General features: G+C 43.6%; 1 protein-coding gene across 1 annotated transcript in view; it reads left to right on the forward strand.

The window, feature by feature from the left end:
• Positions 1-367: 367 nt before the first annotated feature.
• Positions 368-17,787, forward strand: part of clmpb (CXADR like membrane protein b) — a 69,113-nt gene continuing 51,693 nt past the window's right edge. Inside the window, exon 1 of the mRNA XM_080054112.1 lies at positions 368-757. Within this exon, the coding sequence (XP_079910238.1) occupies positions 709-757 (49 nt within the window). The 5' untranslated portion in view covers positions 368-708. The remainder of the gene's footprint in view (positions 758-17,787) is intronic.

A 17,787-nucleotide genomic window follows, 5' to 3' on the forward strand; every position in this document is an offset into this window, starting at 1 on the left:
AATTGTCTGTCAGTTGACTAATCATCTCTTTTACCTATATGCAGATTTGCACTGCTAGACTACTTTTTGCTCACACAACCACAATTAAATACAGCTTCAATTATATTCATATGCAAATAATGGTGCCTGCCTGCAACTCCCAACAAAGGCACTCACCTCCTATCATCTATCGAGCCTTGTTTATAGTGTATGTTGCAGGATGCCCGGGCTGTGTAAAAGAGAACTTCAGACTCTAGAGGTCTCCATCCTTCAGCATCCCCACCTATTCTCCCCCCTCCCCTCTCTCTCTGGCATTTTGTGCAGTGGAGGAGGAGGAAAGCAGGAGAGACTGCCGAGGAGGGGAGAGAGAGAGAGAGAGAGAAAGACAGACAGAGGGGACCCGGAGACAACACGTCCCACGCCAGAGCCAGACAGCCCGGGTTAACTTTGATTTGACGCCAAGTATTATAGCCCCTGCCACGAGCATAACGACTAGCATTAGAAGAGGCGAGCACGTTTCTTCTCGTTTGGGAGGCTTAAGGCATGTCCGGCGCGTGCACCAACATATGATGTCCTTGGACTCGTGTTACGTTCAATGAAGATTAATTCATCTGTGATTTCGCCCCTCGATTCGCTGACTTTGCCGCGTCGTTGTGCCCGCACTTAGGTCAGCCGAATGCGTTTGAAGGCAGTCTGAGAGCGCATTGTTTCCAGCTCCGTTGCCTATACATGGGATTTCCAGCCGTGATGTCTGCAATATCTCGCTCTTTGTTTCTGGGTAAGTCACCACCCCATTCCCCCCTTTCAAAGATTTAGGCGAATTTAACAAAGCAGTGAAGCTTGTATGACAATTTGACACTGTCGAGATGGGACATTCATACCATGTCGTTATCACGTGTACAATGAGTATTTCCATATAGGCTACATAGCCTATTGGCTACCTTTGCATTGTTTAACACGTCCTCAGCAACTTACATGGCAAATGTAGAATGATGTCAGAATATACTGTATTCATATGTTATTGTCTTTTTTGTTACGTGTTAGACGACCTTGCACTTTATAATGTGCACATGTTGAGAATTGTTTTAAGCTTTTTATTTACGTATATCTGAAAAAAAATGGAAAAGCACAGCCTGCTTCACTTGGGGGAGCTCTCAAAGGTTTGGAAATGAACGGGAATAAAAGTTCACCTGACCCCTCCCTTTTACATCTGCTGTCCAGATTTATTGACCCTGTGTGTTCATCTTACTTATAGCCTTCTGCGAAAACAAAACTGAAGAAAATTATTTTCATTATTTTACTTCTTTTCAACAAAATAAAATACAAATGTAAGCCACAACTAAGGTTAGATATTTTCCATATTTTTCTACACTGTTTGGCCCATTATTTGGGTGTCCTTTTGGACATTTTAACTGCATGTATTTGTTGATGTTTATGTCAGCACAGCTGCTCCTGATACTGATACCAATATTGCTCTTTTTGACCTTTAACCTTTAACTAAAGGATACTGCAGGTTCAGTGTTCAATGTGGGACTGTTTAATTCCATTGTGACCTCTCTGACTGGAAGTTTCTGTTTATGTGGCACTGTGAGACAGGGTGTGTGTATATATATATATATATATATATATATATATATATATATATATATATATATATATACATATATATATATATATATATATTTAAAATATATATTTAAAATATCTTCCAGTAAGAGATTTCACGCATCCTGATGCTGTCTCATCACCTGCGGTGGAATTTCCCTAGCCGGGTGTAACTGGGAATATTCTGTCGTAAACATGAACTTAACGTGATATGGGGAACGTGGTCTGAAAAGGTTTTGAAACACTACAGTAAAAGTAAAAGCGTGTTTGAGAGTGGCTGTAAGAGGAATACTGCATCCCAGAGCTGCTGGCAGCTCGCCCGCTTTGGCTCCAGGCCAGAAGTCGTGCTCTAGTCTTTGTGATGCTTGCTGATCATGGTTTCACAGTCTGGAGAGAATCAAAAGCCTCCATCGTCTGTGTTTCATTTTTCATTCCATTAGGTCAGACCTGCAGCTTGATTGTGTCACTTTGCTTATGCTTACTGTGAGCTGGGCTGTAGGCTTGTGAATGCACAGAGAGACTTGACTTTGCTTGAACGTTCTCTATGTTTATTGTATGTTCATTGTGTGAAGCAACATCACACCACGGCAAATTATTTCTGTGTGGGAACATACACTGCAATACAACTGACTGTGATTCTGATTCTAAAGAGTCTGTTATCCTCTGCTCCCATTATTCAGTTATTCACCTATTGTGGTGACCTCTCGGGGGGAGATGCCCCTTACCCAATGCATGTTGGGAAAGGCTCCAGTCCCCTGTGACCCTGAATAAGATAAGCAGTGTAGAAAATAGAAATATGGTGTGTGGAGCTGCATACGTACTGAGTTGTTAAGGCTTACATGGGTCAACTCAGTGGAGATGGTCACTGATGCTGAGCTTCCACTAAAGGAGCTGACTCGGCAGTGGACGCTGCATACCGATACCTTTTCTTGGTGTCAGCCTTGTTGTACCAGATATTGATTTGATTTAATCAATCATCATAATTATGGTGATACAACCAAAACCAGTCCTTATCTGGCATAGCAAAGCCAGCAACGGCAAGGTGGAAACAGTAGCCTACATATTAAATTGTACAGTGTGCTAATTTTTGTCTCCCTATACAAATAATAACAGTGCACTTTTCTTAAAATAACCATCAGCCTGTGCCTAGAGTATTAAATGACTTGTTGTTGCCATGGTGAGGCATTTTATTCCTTCCCTGTCATGTCACAAGATACGACTATACAAAACAATTTGTGCAGCTGAAAATGATATTGTTTAGGTGAAAGTCCAGGACAATTGCGACCTGGTGTCTTGTGTCTTTCATTCAGGAACAAAATATCTGCCAGTCAGCCAAAAAAACACTTTTACCTGAGAGGGGAGATATGTAGCTATTTCAGGCTATAGGCTGCTCTGCTGTGCCACATTGAAGGACATTTTTTGCTCTAAAGTTATGGACTCTATTAATTCAAGATCAACACCAAGGCCAAGTGAAGAGAGGAAGTGGCTGTTTTATTATAAAGGAGTCAATAGTCATTAATAGGGACTCGTTCCTTTTTATTTGGCTTTGGCCGCAAGTCCTGAGACAGCCTTAATTTAATATCTGTTGGATATATAATATCCACCGTTCATATTACAGATAAGTAGCACAATTAATTGCCACAGAGAGCTTGGTGGCTCCCTCCTGTATCTCTGTTGATAACAAAGTAGGAAACGGAACAAGGTCAAATAGAGTAACTCAGTAACAGTGTGGTGGATTCGGCCAGGTAAAAGGAGACTAGTGATGGATTGCCTATCTGTCCTGGTGCCAGGATTAAATGATTCTGAACGAGGGAATTTGAAAATGACTGTCCAAGAAGAAATAACACAGTGTAAGTCACTTGACAGAAATGTAATTGGAAAGAATGAGCAGCTTTTATATGGGATCCGAAACTCTGCACCCCGCCCGCTTGCTGTAGTCTTATGGTCGTTTGAGCATCGATCTCTGTACGACAATGCATTGCGAGTGATCATCGGAATACAGTTACATTTAACGTTAGTGTGTGGGCTGATGCTTGAGTCTTTGGTCATACATGCATGCACACATGTACGTATAACAACAGTGAGAAGCTTGCTCGTGTTGTAGATGTAGATAAAGAGAGCAGTGGCTCCAAACAGAAATTCTGTCCCCATTCTATATTTAGCATGTCTGCCGGGGTAGGCAGAGAGGATCTCTGAAATGTGAAGATGACAGGAGCCTCCTGAGCCAGAGGTTATGAAGTGTCATCTTGATGTGTTTGTGCCTGCATCACCCTCCCACACACACTCACACACACACACATACACAGCCACAGACTTCTGACATTCCTCTGAACCCATAGACATTTTGATATTTGACGTCCAGCTATGATACATTAAGGCTTTGTTTTGATCTCCTTTTGACTCGCATTGTTCTGCAGCGTTATCGTGTGGCATATCCTTCGCACATTCTCGGCTTTTCAAAATATTTGGTTTTTACGGGCGTGTGATGAATTTGGCAGATCTGCTTTAGCGGGACTTGAACCTGCATGGTATTTAAGGCATTTCTCAGTTAGATGTGGAGCCCTGCACAGGGAGTTCACCTTCATCTCACGTTGTAAAAACGAAAAACACTTAAAATGACTCCCAATGGCACTGCAATTCCAGCATATCAACACTTTCAGAAGTTTTTCAAACACAGACTGAGCAAAGGGACAATGCACAGCGTCACAGTTATGTATACATTCTCAGGAATCAATATCCAATAGATATAGGGTATAGGCTTCAGTAGAGTAAATATGCGGCTGTTGATATGTGACATGTGTTCTGTGTATTGTCCCTAGTGGGAATAATAAAGTTGTTTTGAATTGAATTGATAGGAAAAATAGCTAATAGCTAGCAGTGCATTGCTACGGATAGTTAAAAGACTTCACTTTGGCCCTCAATGTCCGCGATGTGACATGCCGAACAAAGTGTAAACAGATTTCCATCAGGACAGGATTGTATTAATCAAAGCAACAGTGGCAAATCTGAATTTCTCAGAAAGGGCAGAGCACTCTGGAATACCAACCCTCTGTCTACCAATGGGTGATGGGAGAGGCCTACAGATGAGGACAGAGGTCCAGGCGTCCTCAAAAGAATTGACCCATATCATTAACAAACACCGATTTGCCTTCCAAGCACTTTCCCCCCGCCCCGATGGGTACGGCCCTTGAATGACAGCCTGCCTCCCTGAATAACAATCCGTCCTTTTTATTTTTTTTCTTCTTCTTGTACCTGAGGGATTCATCATGTTTCATTGATTGCTGTGCTTTTAGTCGGAAGGTCTTCCTATTCTGTCGCAGCAAGTTAGATGCCCTGCTTCGAATGAGACAGTGTATGTAGGTGAAAGTGTACCTGCCTTGTACCATTGTAAGTGCTTTTATTTTTACTTGTAGAGGGTCGCGGCAGATTGTATTTTTATAGCAGCTAAAGACATCCGAGGTAAAACTAAAGGTCGTACTGGTGGAATGTGTGTGGTGTGTCCTGAATTTATGTTGCAGCCACACTATTTCTTTGTTTAACAGTTTCTTCCTCTCTCTCCTGCTATGTTTCTGCCCCACCCGTAATGTACTAACTGTCCCAGCATTATTCTGTGTGGGCCTTTTGTCACTGGCATCTTGTAAAGCCCTAGACACACGCCTAGACAGAGCTGGGTTTTGTGTAGTGTTTTTGACCTATAAAGCCTGCCCCCTTTCCATCCTTCACTAGGAAAATTACTGCCAGATTATTTTGGAACGTACGAACAGGAACTGCCTATTTCACTTTACTGTTAATCTTTGACAGATGTTCTGGGGAGGCGCACATCCACAATGACTGGAGCCACATGCAAAATCCACACATGACAGTGAGGTGTGCTCTGGAGCTGCACATCAACAATTAAAGACAAGACATGTTGTGCAGATAAACTTACCCACAGGATCACGACAGTTACCTGCTGTTTTATAGAATAAGAGAACCATACGATCCTTTGTAGATCCAAACTTTTGATCATGAATGAGATTAATTGACATGAGGGGGAAACATTTTAATATTTTGTCATTTTGGGAATTGTCTGTTTTTTTGTTTTTCTACATGTTGCTAAAAGTTATATGAGAAGTCAGATACCATTAAGTGTGTAAAAACGTTTAGCGGTAAACACAAGAATGACTATTTCTTGGCCGGGCCCAGTAAGCCTCCTGGAGTTTCTGCTGGTTCCGTGGTAAGTGATCCCAGCCTAAAAAATAGTCCGGTACATAAAACACTCTGTAAAACAACTTAAACATACAAGATGTAACATGTTAATTAGTGGAATTTAGAGGAGAGGTGCTGGTTGGCAGACTTTTGACAGCAAGACTAGCTTTTCCTTGTTTCCAGTCTTTAGGCTAAGCTAGTTTATATAACCTGGCTGTAGCTTAATATCCACTATACAGACATTATAGTGATGTTGATTTTCCCAAAATGTCCACAAACAAGGATTGGAATAATCTTTTTATCTTTGTTTGGAAGCTTTTCCTAAACAATTAAATTAGTTGAAAAAAAAAATTCACATTCATCTTCGTTTTGCTTTTGTACTTGCCAAATGAAGCATTATTGAATAAGGAAAGTTTATTTAATATGACCACAAATGCCTAATTAGTCCATTGTATCCAATACATGTTTCAGAAAGCCAGAAAAGCCAGTTCTGACACTGAAATTTTGCATTGGCCTTCAGTTCCTTGTAATCTTTACAGCCATGGTCATTTCCTCTCAAAGGGAGGATTTCTGCCCTATTTGCAGTTGCGAATAGCCATGAAAGTCAATGAAGCAAGTACAATTAAAGCTTTCTATTTTCTTAGAACATGCAGTGATTTGCTGCTGGTGTGCATACATATTTGAATCAAGGTCTGTGATAGTTCTATGTTAGCAGTGAGGAGATCAAAGAGAGAACAAAACACTGAGATAACGGCTGATGCTGTCGGCGAGGTGGAGCATGGAATAGTCTCCCATTGATTCGCCCCACTAAAGATCTGTCCTGATATTAATTCTTTACAGCTATTGACATTGCTAGAAATAGGATTCCATCCATCACCAAGCCAGTGCTTTACAGCTGTGAGAGCATGGGCGATCAAAATTCACACATCTTACAAGAAATACCATTTAAAATGGTTTGTTTATCAGTGGATGGAGCTGAGATGCTATCAGCGCCCAGCCCTGTTGTGGTGCTTTCAAGTGCTTTCTGCTGTAGTGAAAACTGGCTGTGTGAAATAAAGCTTGCATGCTTGTCTTCTCCGAGCGGAACACGCTTTTGATCTATGTTCTCTGTCTCTGAAACCGGGTATATCTCTTTTTCTTTTTTACTCTGCAGCTGCTCTATCCGCCCGTGCAGGAAAATAAACAGCTCAAAAACCAAAATCCCTAATGCTGAGGTGTCTTTCAGTTTCATGCAGCTTAGCACAGTGCTTACATCAATGACACAAAGGAAGAGAAAGCAAGCTATTGATAAAACATTTACACCCAATGAGCGGCAAGGGGTGACATTGGCTGATGTCACCTGGAAGCTTGTTAACATGTCCAAAGGTCGACTAAGCCTAACCGTGCTCACTGCAGTGCACGCAAGATGATAAAAAATAATTTTCTGAACTCAGCAGTTCTGGCTGGTCCAAACAGTTGATTTAAGCAGCTTGATGTTTTCACTGCTGGACAAGGCTGGACTAACGTTTGCTGGGCTGACATTTTCAACGACTGACAAAGTGTCAAAACTCCAGTGAACTGTCTGCCAATAATTGATCATTCCTTTTTCTATACGTTTAGTCCTTTAATTGGTCATGGGGTGCACCTGTCAGACCCCAACCTGTGCAATGTCTCATCTCACACTGTGATTATTGATTATCATGTCCGAATATCATCTTGGACATCCAATCAGCATTGTGCTGCTGAGATGAGGTACAGCAAGAACATACAGCTCACAGCCAGACTGCATACATCATGCAATGCCCTACCCATGTATCCTAAAGCAACATATTTCTTCATGCCGACACAAAGATTTCAGAATTCATTTTATGTATTTCAAGCGTGTTGCAGATGCACAAAACATTGACTTTTCTTTCACTTTGCATGTAACTCAGCGGCTAATTCTATCCCCAGTATTGATTGCAGATCGAGAAAAGCAACCTGCGCTGCACCAAACAATGGCAAGCCAGGCAAGGTTTTTTTCTCTCCCGCTTTTACAATTGGGAGCTGAATGAATGAGCAGGAGGAAATGTTCCACGTCGCTCTATTTAGACGCCTGCTGTTCCTTTCAATTTGAAGCCATTTATTAGCCCTGCAAGCAGGACACTCCATTACGTGTTTTGAACCTGCATGCTCCATTGTCTCACTCCATTTCCTCTTTTGCTCGCCAGTCTTCCCTAAAGCGTTAGTGGCTTTAATCAGGAGAGGCCCTCCTGCCCTTTAAACATTTATCTTCTTGCCCCTATTGGTCGTTGCCCAGCAGCCCTGGAAAGACCTTAAGATGGATGGAGTTTGGAAGGGATGGGATTTGGTGGCCATTGATTATAGTGGTGGAAGACAAAACGGTTACCTGCACAAGGCCTGAACCCTATCTGGAGCAGTCCATCCACTGTGGAAGTCAGTGCTCTGCCATCCGGCAAATTCAGAACTGTACCGAGTGCGAGAAAGAAAAAATATTTTATTTCGGACTTAAAAAGGGTAGATCGTGCAAAAACTTTAAAGAAGGCATAATCTATTTATCAACTGTAAGACAACTTTGGGAATTACCTTTAGAGCTCCATGAGATATGCAACTCTGCTGATGAATTCTTTGGTCATAAAACCTGGCCTCATGTAATTGCCATTAATTAGCTACTGTTAAAAGAAACAACTTAGGTACAATCTTGGGTACCAGTCCTGTTCTAGTGCAGTGGATGTTGTTGTGTGATGGATGGTTTAATTATCCAACCACAACGCCCGCCATTTGATCTTACATAGCTCAGCGAAAAACAACACTGTAAACCGAATACCATTGATCCATTGCTAGGTTGTCCACAAATTAAGCATGTAATGTCGCTGATTGTACTACAGCTCTACCCATCTATATTCCACAAGGAAAAAGGGCGAAGAGGCCTTTACTGGGAGAAAGGTTCAGAAGTTTGCTTCCACAGGAGATAGATAGAGCAGCTCTGGGTGTGGTCAAAGTGCAGTTTACATTATCTGTGCTGAGAAAGCTATATTTTCCCCCTTGTCCTCCCACAATTTTCTCCCTTCCCAGCAAAGTGGTTCAGAACAGATGGCACCACCACCTTTGTTTTTTCCGACTCGTTAGACTTGACCTGTTGATGAAATGGAGCCTTTACGCTATACCGCCCATGCAGATGTGTAGCCGCTAATGTAGCCTAAGTCTTAAAGTGCCAGGCAGTAAGGGTGCAGTCTGCAGCATCTATATTGTGGATGTTGCTTTTTTTTTTATCTCTTGAGGCTCTGTATTGTGTTAGTTTTATCCATGAGCAGGGAGCAGCAATAGCTTTGCATGGACATTAAGGGCATGTGGTACATGTTTGTGCTTGTTACCCCCACTATTGTAATGGAGTGTACCTCAGAGAGTAACATAATGATGCCAACAATTTTCCAATCATAACCAGCAGCTCATTCAGTGAAGATAATGGTGTATTCCCTCCATTTGTTTTAGAAGTCCTTTGCAATTCTGTTTGGTGCACACTTGTTTAGCCTGGCCCATCGTGTAGTTTGTCAGACCTGACTTATAGAACATTTCTAATGGAGACAACGACAGAGGCTTAAGAATGCATTCAAGATGCCTGTCATGGTTTTATCATTGCTGTCCAAACCGTCAACATCCTGAATGAGGATGGAAATGCTCCTTGGTGCGTGAACAGTGAGGCGGTAAGTGACAACCGGGCTATACTCCGAGTTTTATGTCTCTCTCAAAGTTATTAAACATGAGGCTTTTTTGGACCTTGCATTTTCTCTCTCAGCAGACACCCCTTTTATTTTGTGTTTCTTTCTTCAAGAGGGAAATCAAGAGTGTTAGCATTTGGCTCGATTTGCTGTCTGGGGTCCAAAGACACCGCAGAGAAGGAAATAGCAGAGTTAGCAAATTCAGGCTCTTAAAATAATTAAAGTTGGCATGATGACTCCGCTTTCTAGATGGGTCCAAGCTTTAAAAAAAGGAAAAAGTCCACTTCGGGAGTTGCCACGGAGTAACAGCAAACTGTGTTACGCTCTTAAATTAGAAGTATTCAAGGTTTGTATATGAAATGTGTAGATACGATTAAATCAAATGCATAATTTGGTCAGTGTTGAGTGAAATGACGCTTTTGGCCAGGAACCCATCATACCAGAAAATAAACATTTTTCCATTTAAGAGAGGGAGACGCTGTTTACTTTATTAACCTTTCCTCTCGGTTGCACTCTTGACATTGAACAATGTAGAGGAGGCCCACTCCTCGCTGGCCCTATTGCTAATGAGGCAATTAAGTCTATCCTGCCTTGGTTGAGCAAGGGGCAGGGAGAGCAAGGCAAGTCATCTGCTGTCTCAGCAAAACACCACGCATCTTAGCCGTGCCACAGTCGGAATGCATAATAAGCTGTGCTTGTTTGTAGTGGTTGCCTCAGTCGCTGTGGTCCTCCCTTGTCAGTGGGACCCTTAGCCCAGCTGGAGATCACAGGCGACATCGGGCCGCATTTTCGTTGTGTGCACTGAATCGCGGCAAATGTAAATGGAAGACAAACACTGAAAGGAAAAAAACAATGTTTTTCTCTTTACTTGTAAGCTGTTGGGCGGTAGCGTAACGACAGCCATTTGCACAATGTCTTGGGTTTACACGACAGCACATACAGCCCTGTTTACAGATAAAGAAGTGGACTGTTGCTTTTACATCCTGCATTACACATTTACATTTCGGAATAAGTACTGATATTAATTTTATATGGCTTTAGAATACTCAAAGGATACACACGAAACAAAGACATTATCACATTCCTAATCATATTTCCACAGAGATTCTAAGTCACTGCTGCCTAAAAATACAGCCTGATACCTGTTCCATGTCTTACCCTCTGTGTGTAGACTTGAGTGTTTACAGTGCTCCTGTGTGTCATGAGTTATTCATGCAGCTAAAAGAGCTCTTGCCGGTCGACAGACTGAGAGGAAGTTGGGCTCCTGAAGGCCGGTGTCAAGAGCGGCGTCCACTATAGCTTGAGGTTTACTGTGAAGTGGAGTGAAGATGTAGCTCTGATCTGAGTCCCACAAGGCCTTCAAGAAAAGCAGAGTATACTGATAACAAAAGCCCAATCCAGTGTGTGTGGCAGAAGAAAGATAACAGTATGAATTTACAACAATGCGCATGCATATATGAGTGAGTGGCAGTCAGTGTGCGTGTGTGTGTTCCTCCAACATTGTATCATCAGATACTCTCTCTGACAGATGTCTAAGGGATGGCAGTGAATTGCAATAGCCTCGAGAGCTTTCCGGGGATAACATTGATTGCTGTGAAATGTGCTGATACTCTGCATCCATTAAAAAAACACCCTCGTTACCCAAGTAAATGAGTTTGACAACTATTAGCATGTTTCTTTTCTCTTAGCCTGGTGCCTGGCTGGTATGAAAAGCTGCTGTATCACAGACAATAAAAAAGGCCAGCATTAGGGCCTAAGTTAATGTGTTTAAGGGATGCACAATTCTAACGAGCGATAACGGAAGGCTTATGGCTGCTCAGAAGGGATTAGGGGACATAGTTGTCTGTCTTAAAGCTCAAGCTTAACCGTCAAACAGTTTTTTTCTTCCTCGCGTCTTCCATCTCTCTTCCCTTGTAATGAATAGCCAGTGTTTCCTGACACAAGGCATGAAAAGGAACGTCTCACTCGGCGGGGATTGGAGACGGCTGCTCATTAGCCGCGGAGAGGTGTACTGAACCAGGAAGAGGAGATGTCCGGACAGATTTGCTTGAAATCAATGCCTGTCTTCTGAAGTTTCCTCTACAGCATGTGGCTGCCACAACTTATCAGATTCATAGAAGCTTATGTAAGCAGGAAAAGGTGTGCTCAAGTCGCACAGGCGTGTGCATAAAAGTATACAGAGCACTGTGGCTACTCTTGGCATCAGATTTCATCCCTCGTTTGAGCTAGATTACACTGTCCACTTTAACATATTTGCTTTTGCCATGTGACTGGATCAATATTGAGAGATTACCTCTCCTCGGTGGTGAGACACGGATACCTCTGAAGTGGCAGGATTGGAGAATGACAGAGCTGACGGTTTTCAGTTACAGGACACTAAAGATGAATAGTGGCAAGGGCGCCAGGAAAACTGCACGGCTAGCAGTGGGCTGCGCCGGCGACTGACCATGTGTGTTTGCCGCTGGCTAAGATTGCAGACACTGGACACGACAGGTTGCATGCCATTACTGTAATATGTACCGAACGGCACAGAAAATGTGACTCCACATACTTGAGACAGAGCTTTTGTGACGGCGTTTCACTGAGAAATGACTTTTTCATTAAATATTCAGCTCACATAGCGCAGCAGTACAAGGCAACGGGAGTCTCCTTTATGCCGTCCTATTGAACATGTGAGCTAATCTGCTGGAGTCGCAGTTTGATACATTCTGTTGCTACAAGCCCTGGGCAGATGATATGAGTAACCTTTGGCTTTTTTTTACTGACGATGCCCTTTAGTTCAATCACACGATTGAAATACCTGGGTGCAATTTTGTCGTCTGGTAACTGCACCACACGGGGTCTCAGGGGAAAATCACAATGCAACATTTGTGATTATTAATGAAATGTATTGTGTTGGAATGCCGGGCTCTCCTTGCAACCCACCTAGAGCAGCGCCCATTCGCACATCTCCTCCGCTTCACTTCTCCATCGTTTCCCTTCTCGGCCAGACCATCTGCATACATAATCACCTTTTTGCAATTGATCTCATGAAAGGGAGAGTGGTGGTTAAAGGCTACCATTCAACCTGCCCCCCTGTCCGCTGGGTAGACATTCTGATGTATTAGTGCACACATTATCATCCCAATGCATTAGCATGGCCAGCAGAACGCAGGTTTTAGAAAGCCCTCGTTATTGATTTTTCTTAAACTTCACCTGTACTCCGCCTCCAAGCCACTTATTGTTTATTTATCGCATCTGTCACAGTTTACAGCATTATATCAGAGGTTTGACAAAAACAAATATATAATTATTTTTTTGGACTGTTGCATTGTGTCGCCATTGTCAGCCCCTGCTTGGCACTGGAACGCAATAAACAGTATGAATGATGTGTCGCTAGACTGACCAACATGGTCATTAATCCTAATATTTAGGCTGTAGCCGCCATCCACTCCCAACCGTAGCTTGACTACAAGTAATCATAACCATACACCCCTGTGTATTGTGCCGCAGGAAAAACACTACAAGCGCAGAGGCTGAGTCCATCAATCTCTAAAAGGGCCTGACATTTTTTTTCTCCAGCCCCATGTTGGAGGAATTTTACTCGTCACCCTCCGCCCAACCTGAGGGAGTATGTTTATGAGGCATCTCTCTTACTGTCCTGTCTCTTCCCAATCCCCTCTCCCTCTTATGAGAAGAGGGGTCTGAGCGGATGGAGCGCGGGGAGCATTTTTCACCGCAGGGTCTTGATGGATGGCCACTCATCTAAACCCGCCTTTGCTCACCAGAGGCCGGCCATATTTCTCACTCACTGCCCCGCAACATAGACGTTGTGCATCTGCATGGGGGGACGGTCAGGGATGCTGCTGCTTTCTGCGAGCTCAGCAGGGCCGAGGAGCAGGAGGAGGAGCCTTTGAGCATTTGATTAGGTGTAATGGAATTACAGTAATCCGATTCCATATACATGACATCTGTAATCTGTTGCAGTAACTGTAAATATGCAGTAATCAGATCACAGATGCTTATGATGCTTCAGAGTTATTGCATTGCTTTGTACACGACTGTGGCATCTGAATTGTTCAACTTCTTTTTGTACATCCTTTGCAGAATTCTACATTTAAACTAGCCTCATTTAACTGAATGCTCGTATAGGAGTGTGACGTAAATCAACTATTCCGGCAGCATCACTGGTTACGATTTTTTTCTGCAGGTAATCAGCACTTTAGTAATTACCTTTGGGTGTAATCCTCATCCTCACCCTTATAACTGGTGTGGCAGTAAATGGTGGGCTGGTGGGAGTCGGTGGGATATGCGAGGGGGATGGATGATATGTCGAGGTGGAGCATTAGCCACAGGATGACCCGAGGGCCTTATTGGAGGCTACGGCTCGGTCATAGAAGGAATAAACGCTGCAGGGCGCTGCTGCTTTTGGGTCAGAGAAATGAGGGGAGGGAGAGGGAGGATCTGTCATTGATCCTTTGGCATTAGCTGGGGCTGTGTGCTCAATGTGTGAGCACGTACATAGTGTGAGAGCCTGTGTGTGTGTGTGTGTGTGTGTGTGTGTGTGTGTGTGTGTGTGTGTGTGTGTGTGTGTGTGTGTGTGTGTGTGTTTGTTTTGTGTTTGTGTGTGTGTGTCTGACTGTGTATAACTGACAACTCCTGTAAATATCTGCATCTGGAGTGTTTATGTCCCAGCGATTAATTATAACTCATGTGGACAAAAACAAATCACTCAAAGCGTGTGTGTACATGCATGTGTTTGTGTTTGCCAGTATCCCCAGATGGCTTTTATGTGAGCATATTTGTAGTGTGTGAACGTGTGTGTATTTTGTGTGTGTGAACGTGTGTGTATTTTGTGTGTGTGTGTGTGTGTGTGTGTGTGTGTGTGAGTTTGCTGAATGTGTTCATCCCCCAGGTACCGGTGTGTGAACATATTGCAGGGTATGCATTGTCATTGTGTGAGTGTACTACGCCGTGTATATATTTCCCTGTCCGTGAGTGCATATTTGTGTTGTGTGTGTGTGTGTGTGTGTGTGTGTGTGTGTGTGTGTGTGTGTGTGTGTGTGTGTGTGTGTGTGTGTGTGTGTGTGTGTGTGTGTGTGTACAAAGTGATGAAGCAGGAGAGGCTGCTTGGCGACTCATCCATCATTTTCCCCCTGGCCTGCGGTGCCCTCAGAGGAGCGCTGTGCTGTCACGGTGACATTGGGCTCATTTTGGTCGAGAAAAATGGTGCATGGCGTCGCCGCCATCACCTCCACCCCCCTCCCCCTCCCTCCAGACAACCAGCCAGCTTAGACCCCGCAGTAACAATCCCCTATAACAGTCTAAAGGCTCCATTATTCCCCTCCATGGCCTTGCTTTACGCACCGTATCCACGGGGACAGATTGCTAATCGGAGCCAGCTACTCTATTGAAGGGCCCTTGTTTTGTCCGTGGCCATTTAGTGAAGCTGCTTCAGGGTGGAGTGTCACCTTGTCTGACCCTCCACGCCCCCCACCCCTGCTGGATAACCTTGGAAAGGGTTGTGGAGGAGAGAGGGGGAAGCAAAGGAGAGACCACTGTGGTCTCTCTAACCCGTCCTGCAGTCTCCTTCCTGGCTGGTATAACGTACAGGGTGAGTCAGCACGAGCAACTGCAGTATAGCAGCCCATTCGATCTGTTTACACTCGCCTCTGAATAGACAATGCCAATGCCGCGCTACCAAGCCACTGCTGCTGCTGCTGCTGCTTCGTGACTGGATGTGGTGTACGTGTTTGCACGTGTCCTCCAACTCTCTTCATGGATTTGCCCGTACGGGACAGCAGCATTATTGGACAAACCTTCAGCTGCGCACCGCTCAGAGTGATGGGTGTCATGGTCAAAGTGGCATGCTGTACTTTCTAATAGTAAGAGATATGATGGGAAGAGATTCAACCTTCAACATGGTTTATTTGTACAATATGCACAACAATTACAGCGGCAGTCATTGGCAATTCATTTCTTGGGTCTCAGGCACCCTTTCAACAATGCAATATAGAAGAAGACAATGTACAAGATACACACACAAGTGAATAGAGCAACCTGTGACTTAAATGAACACAAACAAATTGCAAAGACAGTGCAGATAAAAAATGTAAGGGTAGCGAAAATAAGTTATATCATATAAATATGAGTACAATGAAAAATAAGATTAAATATAAAATGTGAAATATAATTAAAGTAAAATAATAATAACTAATGAAATAGAACTGTACATCAAATAGATTAATATGATTAGAAAAATAATATGTGTATGCAATATGTACAGTTATGAGTGGTTTACTAGATGGAGGAAGAAACATGGCAGATAGTAGGAAAATTATACGCTGGTATGATTTTCCTCACTTTCACATTTGCTGCAGTACAGCAGGCCTGGCGCAACACACAGTGCCACTTTCCCTCTCGTCGAGAGTTACTGAGTAAGTGTGGGACCCTGTGTTATACGTTTGTGACAAAAGGTGCATGGTTTGTGTTGCAGCTAGGCCCCTTTTCTAAGCATATGCTCATTGCAAAACTTACTGATGTACTCATAATTAAAAATCACTCTAGTTCAAACTCTTAGACACACACATCTTTTTAACATATCCGCACAGACTGTCACAGCACATGAAGGCGCGCAGACGTTGCTCAACCACCGGCTCGGCTCCCATTATGTAATGCAGCCACCACATATTAAACGTCATTCCTCCCAAAGCGGTACCCTGTTTGTTGGACGAGGGAAACTGAAGCCGCAGGGAAAGAACAGAGGGACAGTGAGAGGAAATGAAGAGGAAAAGAGGAGTTGAGGGATTGCAGCATGTTTGCTGCCCCTCAAACCACCATCCACCTCTGTCTGTCTGCAGCTAAAAGATTTCGCCAATCAGTTCTTCCATTTCACACACACACACACACACACACACACACACACACACACACACACACACACACACACACACACACACACACACACACACAAACATAGCTAACAACACACATGCACCGCTGTTTATGACACAAATCTACGGACACATCAGCAGACAAAAACACACATGCACATATGCACATGCACACAGAGCTTTTCGTCAATAAGCCTCCTTTCATAGATATCCTCCCCGGCTGACAACAGCAACAAAAGCACAAATCCCACATCTCAACAACATCAGCACCGATGGACAGCTACGTCCTTCACTGAACCCATGTCAGCACATCCTCCCCTTCGCTGTCTCTTCCAAAGAAATATTTATTTTCTGAAGGATCAGTTTCCTAGAGCTGCAAGCTTCCTGTTAGGACATGTCGATTGATCAAGCCCGCTCTGTCACTGGAGATCAGTTGCCATCTGTCCCTCCTCTATCTGAGATCCCTTTTCCCTCAGATCGCCTGTAGCAGCACGCCCTTCGACCTCATATTCAGGTGACCTCGCCGGTCCCATAATGCAGGCCCGAAGGTCAGCGCCTGTTATTAATTTGCATGACCTTGTTGACTCTAATGTCCTATTGAGCTGTGCAGTGAGTGGTGCACCTGTATTGTCTTTCATACGGCTCTGAGAATAACTTCCTTCCTGTGCGTGGGGATCGATAATGGTAGCATTGGGCTGTAAGAAAGATTGCGCCATTTCCATCGCAGTAATGTCAGGAATTGTGGAGAATATGCTAGCCAACCTGGAATCGATACCCCTAATGTAAATGTGAACTCTTCGCTTCCTGTTTTAGTGATGGCATTGTGGTGTGTTTATGTACAATAAAAGCAGATTCCTATCTTTAAAAAAAGCAACACCGAAGGCATTTCACTGTGTCTGTGGCTATAAATATCACTCTGTTTTCTTTTGAACATCCCAGCCAAGCATTAAGATGCATTGCTCCGTGGACTGTTATCACAGCCTCTAACCATGAAGGAACATTGAATAGCATATTTCAATCATTCTGTCACGGGAGAACTGTAATCTTTTTCCTTCTGCATGGCATATGTCCTTCCCCCTTTTTCTGACTAATCCTTATCATGCCTCAGAAGCGAAGGTCATTGTCAAAGCCAAGGGGTGATTAAGTTAATCCACTTGTTTTCTGAATCCGATTTACCTCATTTTCCAAACTGGGGAACAATGTTCCGGCACAAAGACATCAAGATGATAGTGCGGCACGCATTAAGGAGGAGGGCCCCCCTACACTGGAGAGGCTCCTATTATCTCTCTACATCATCTGCAACCCATTCTGCTTCCCCAGTCCTATCAGCGGATTTCTAATGACTGCATTCAAAGCTATCTCTGCCGTATGCAGAGCGAGAGTGAAAGTGAGAGGAGAGAGCACGCGAGTTAAAAAGCCGGCATGATCTCTCTTATTCATGAATC

The sequence above is a fragment of the Ammodytes marinus genome, assembly GCF_949987685.1.
Source record: "Ammodytes marinus genome assembly, chromosome: 3".
Lineage (NCBI taxonomy): Eukaryota > Metazoa > Chordata > Actinopteri > Uranoscopiformes > Ammodytidae > Ammodytes > Ammodytes marinus.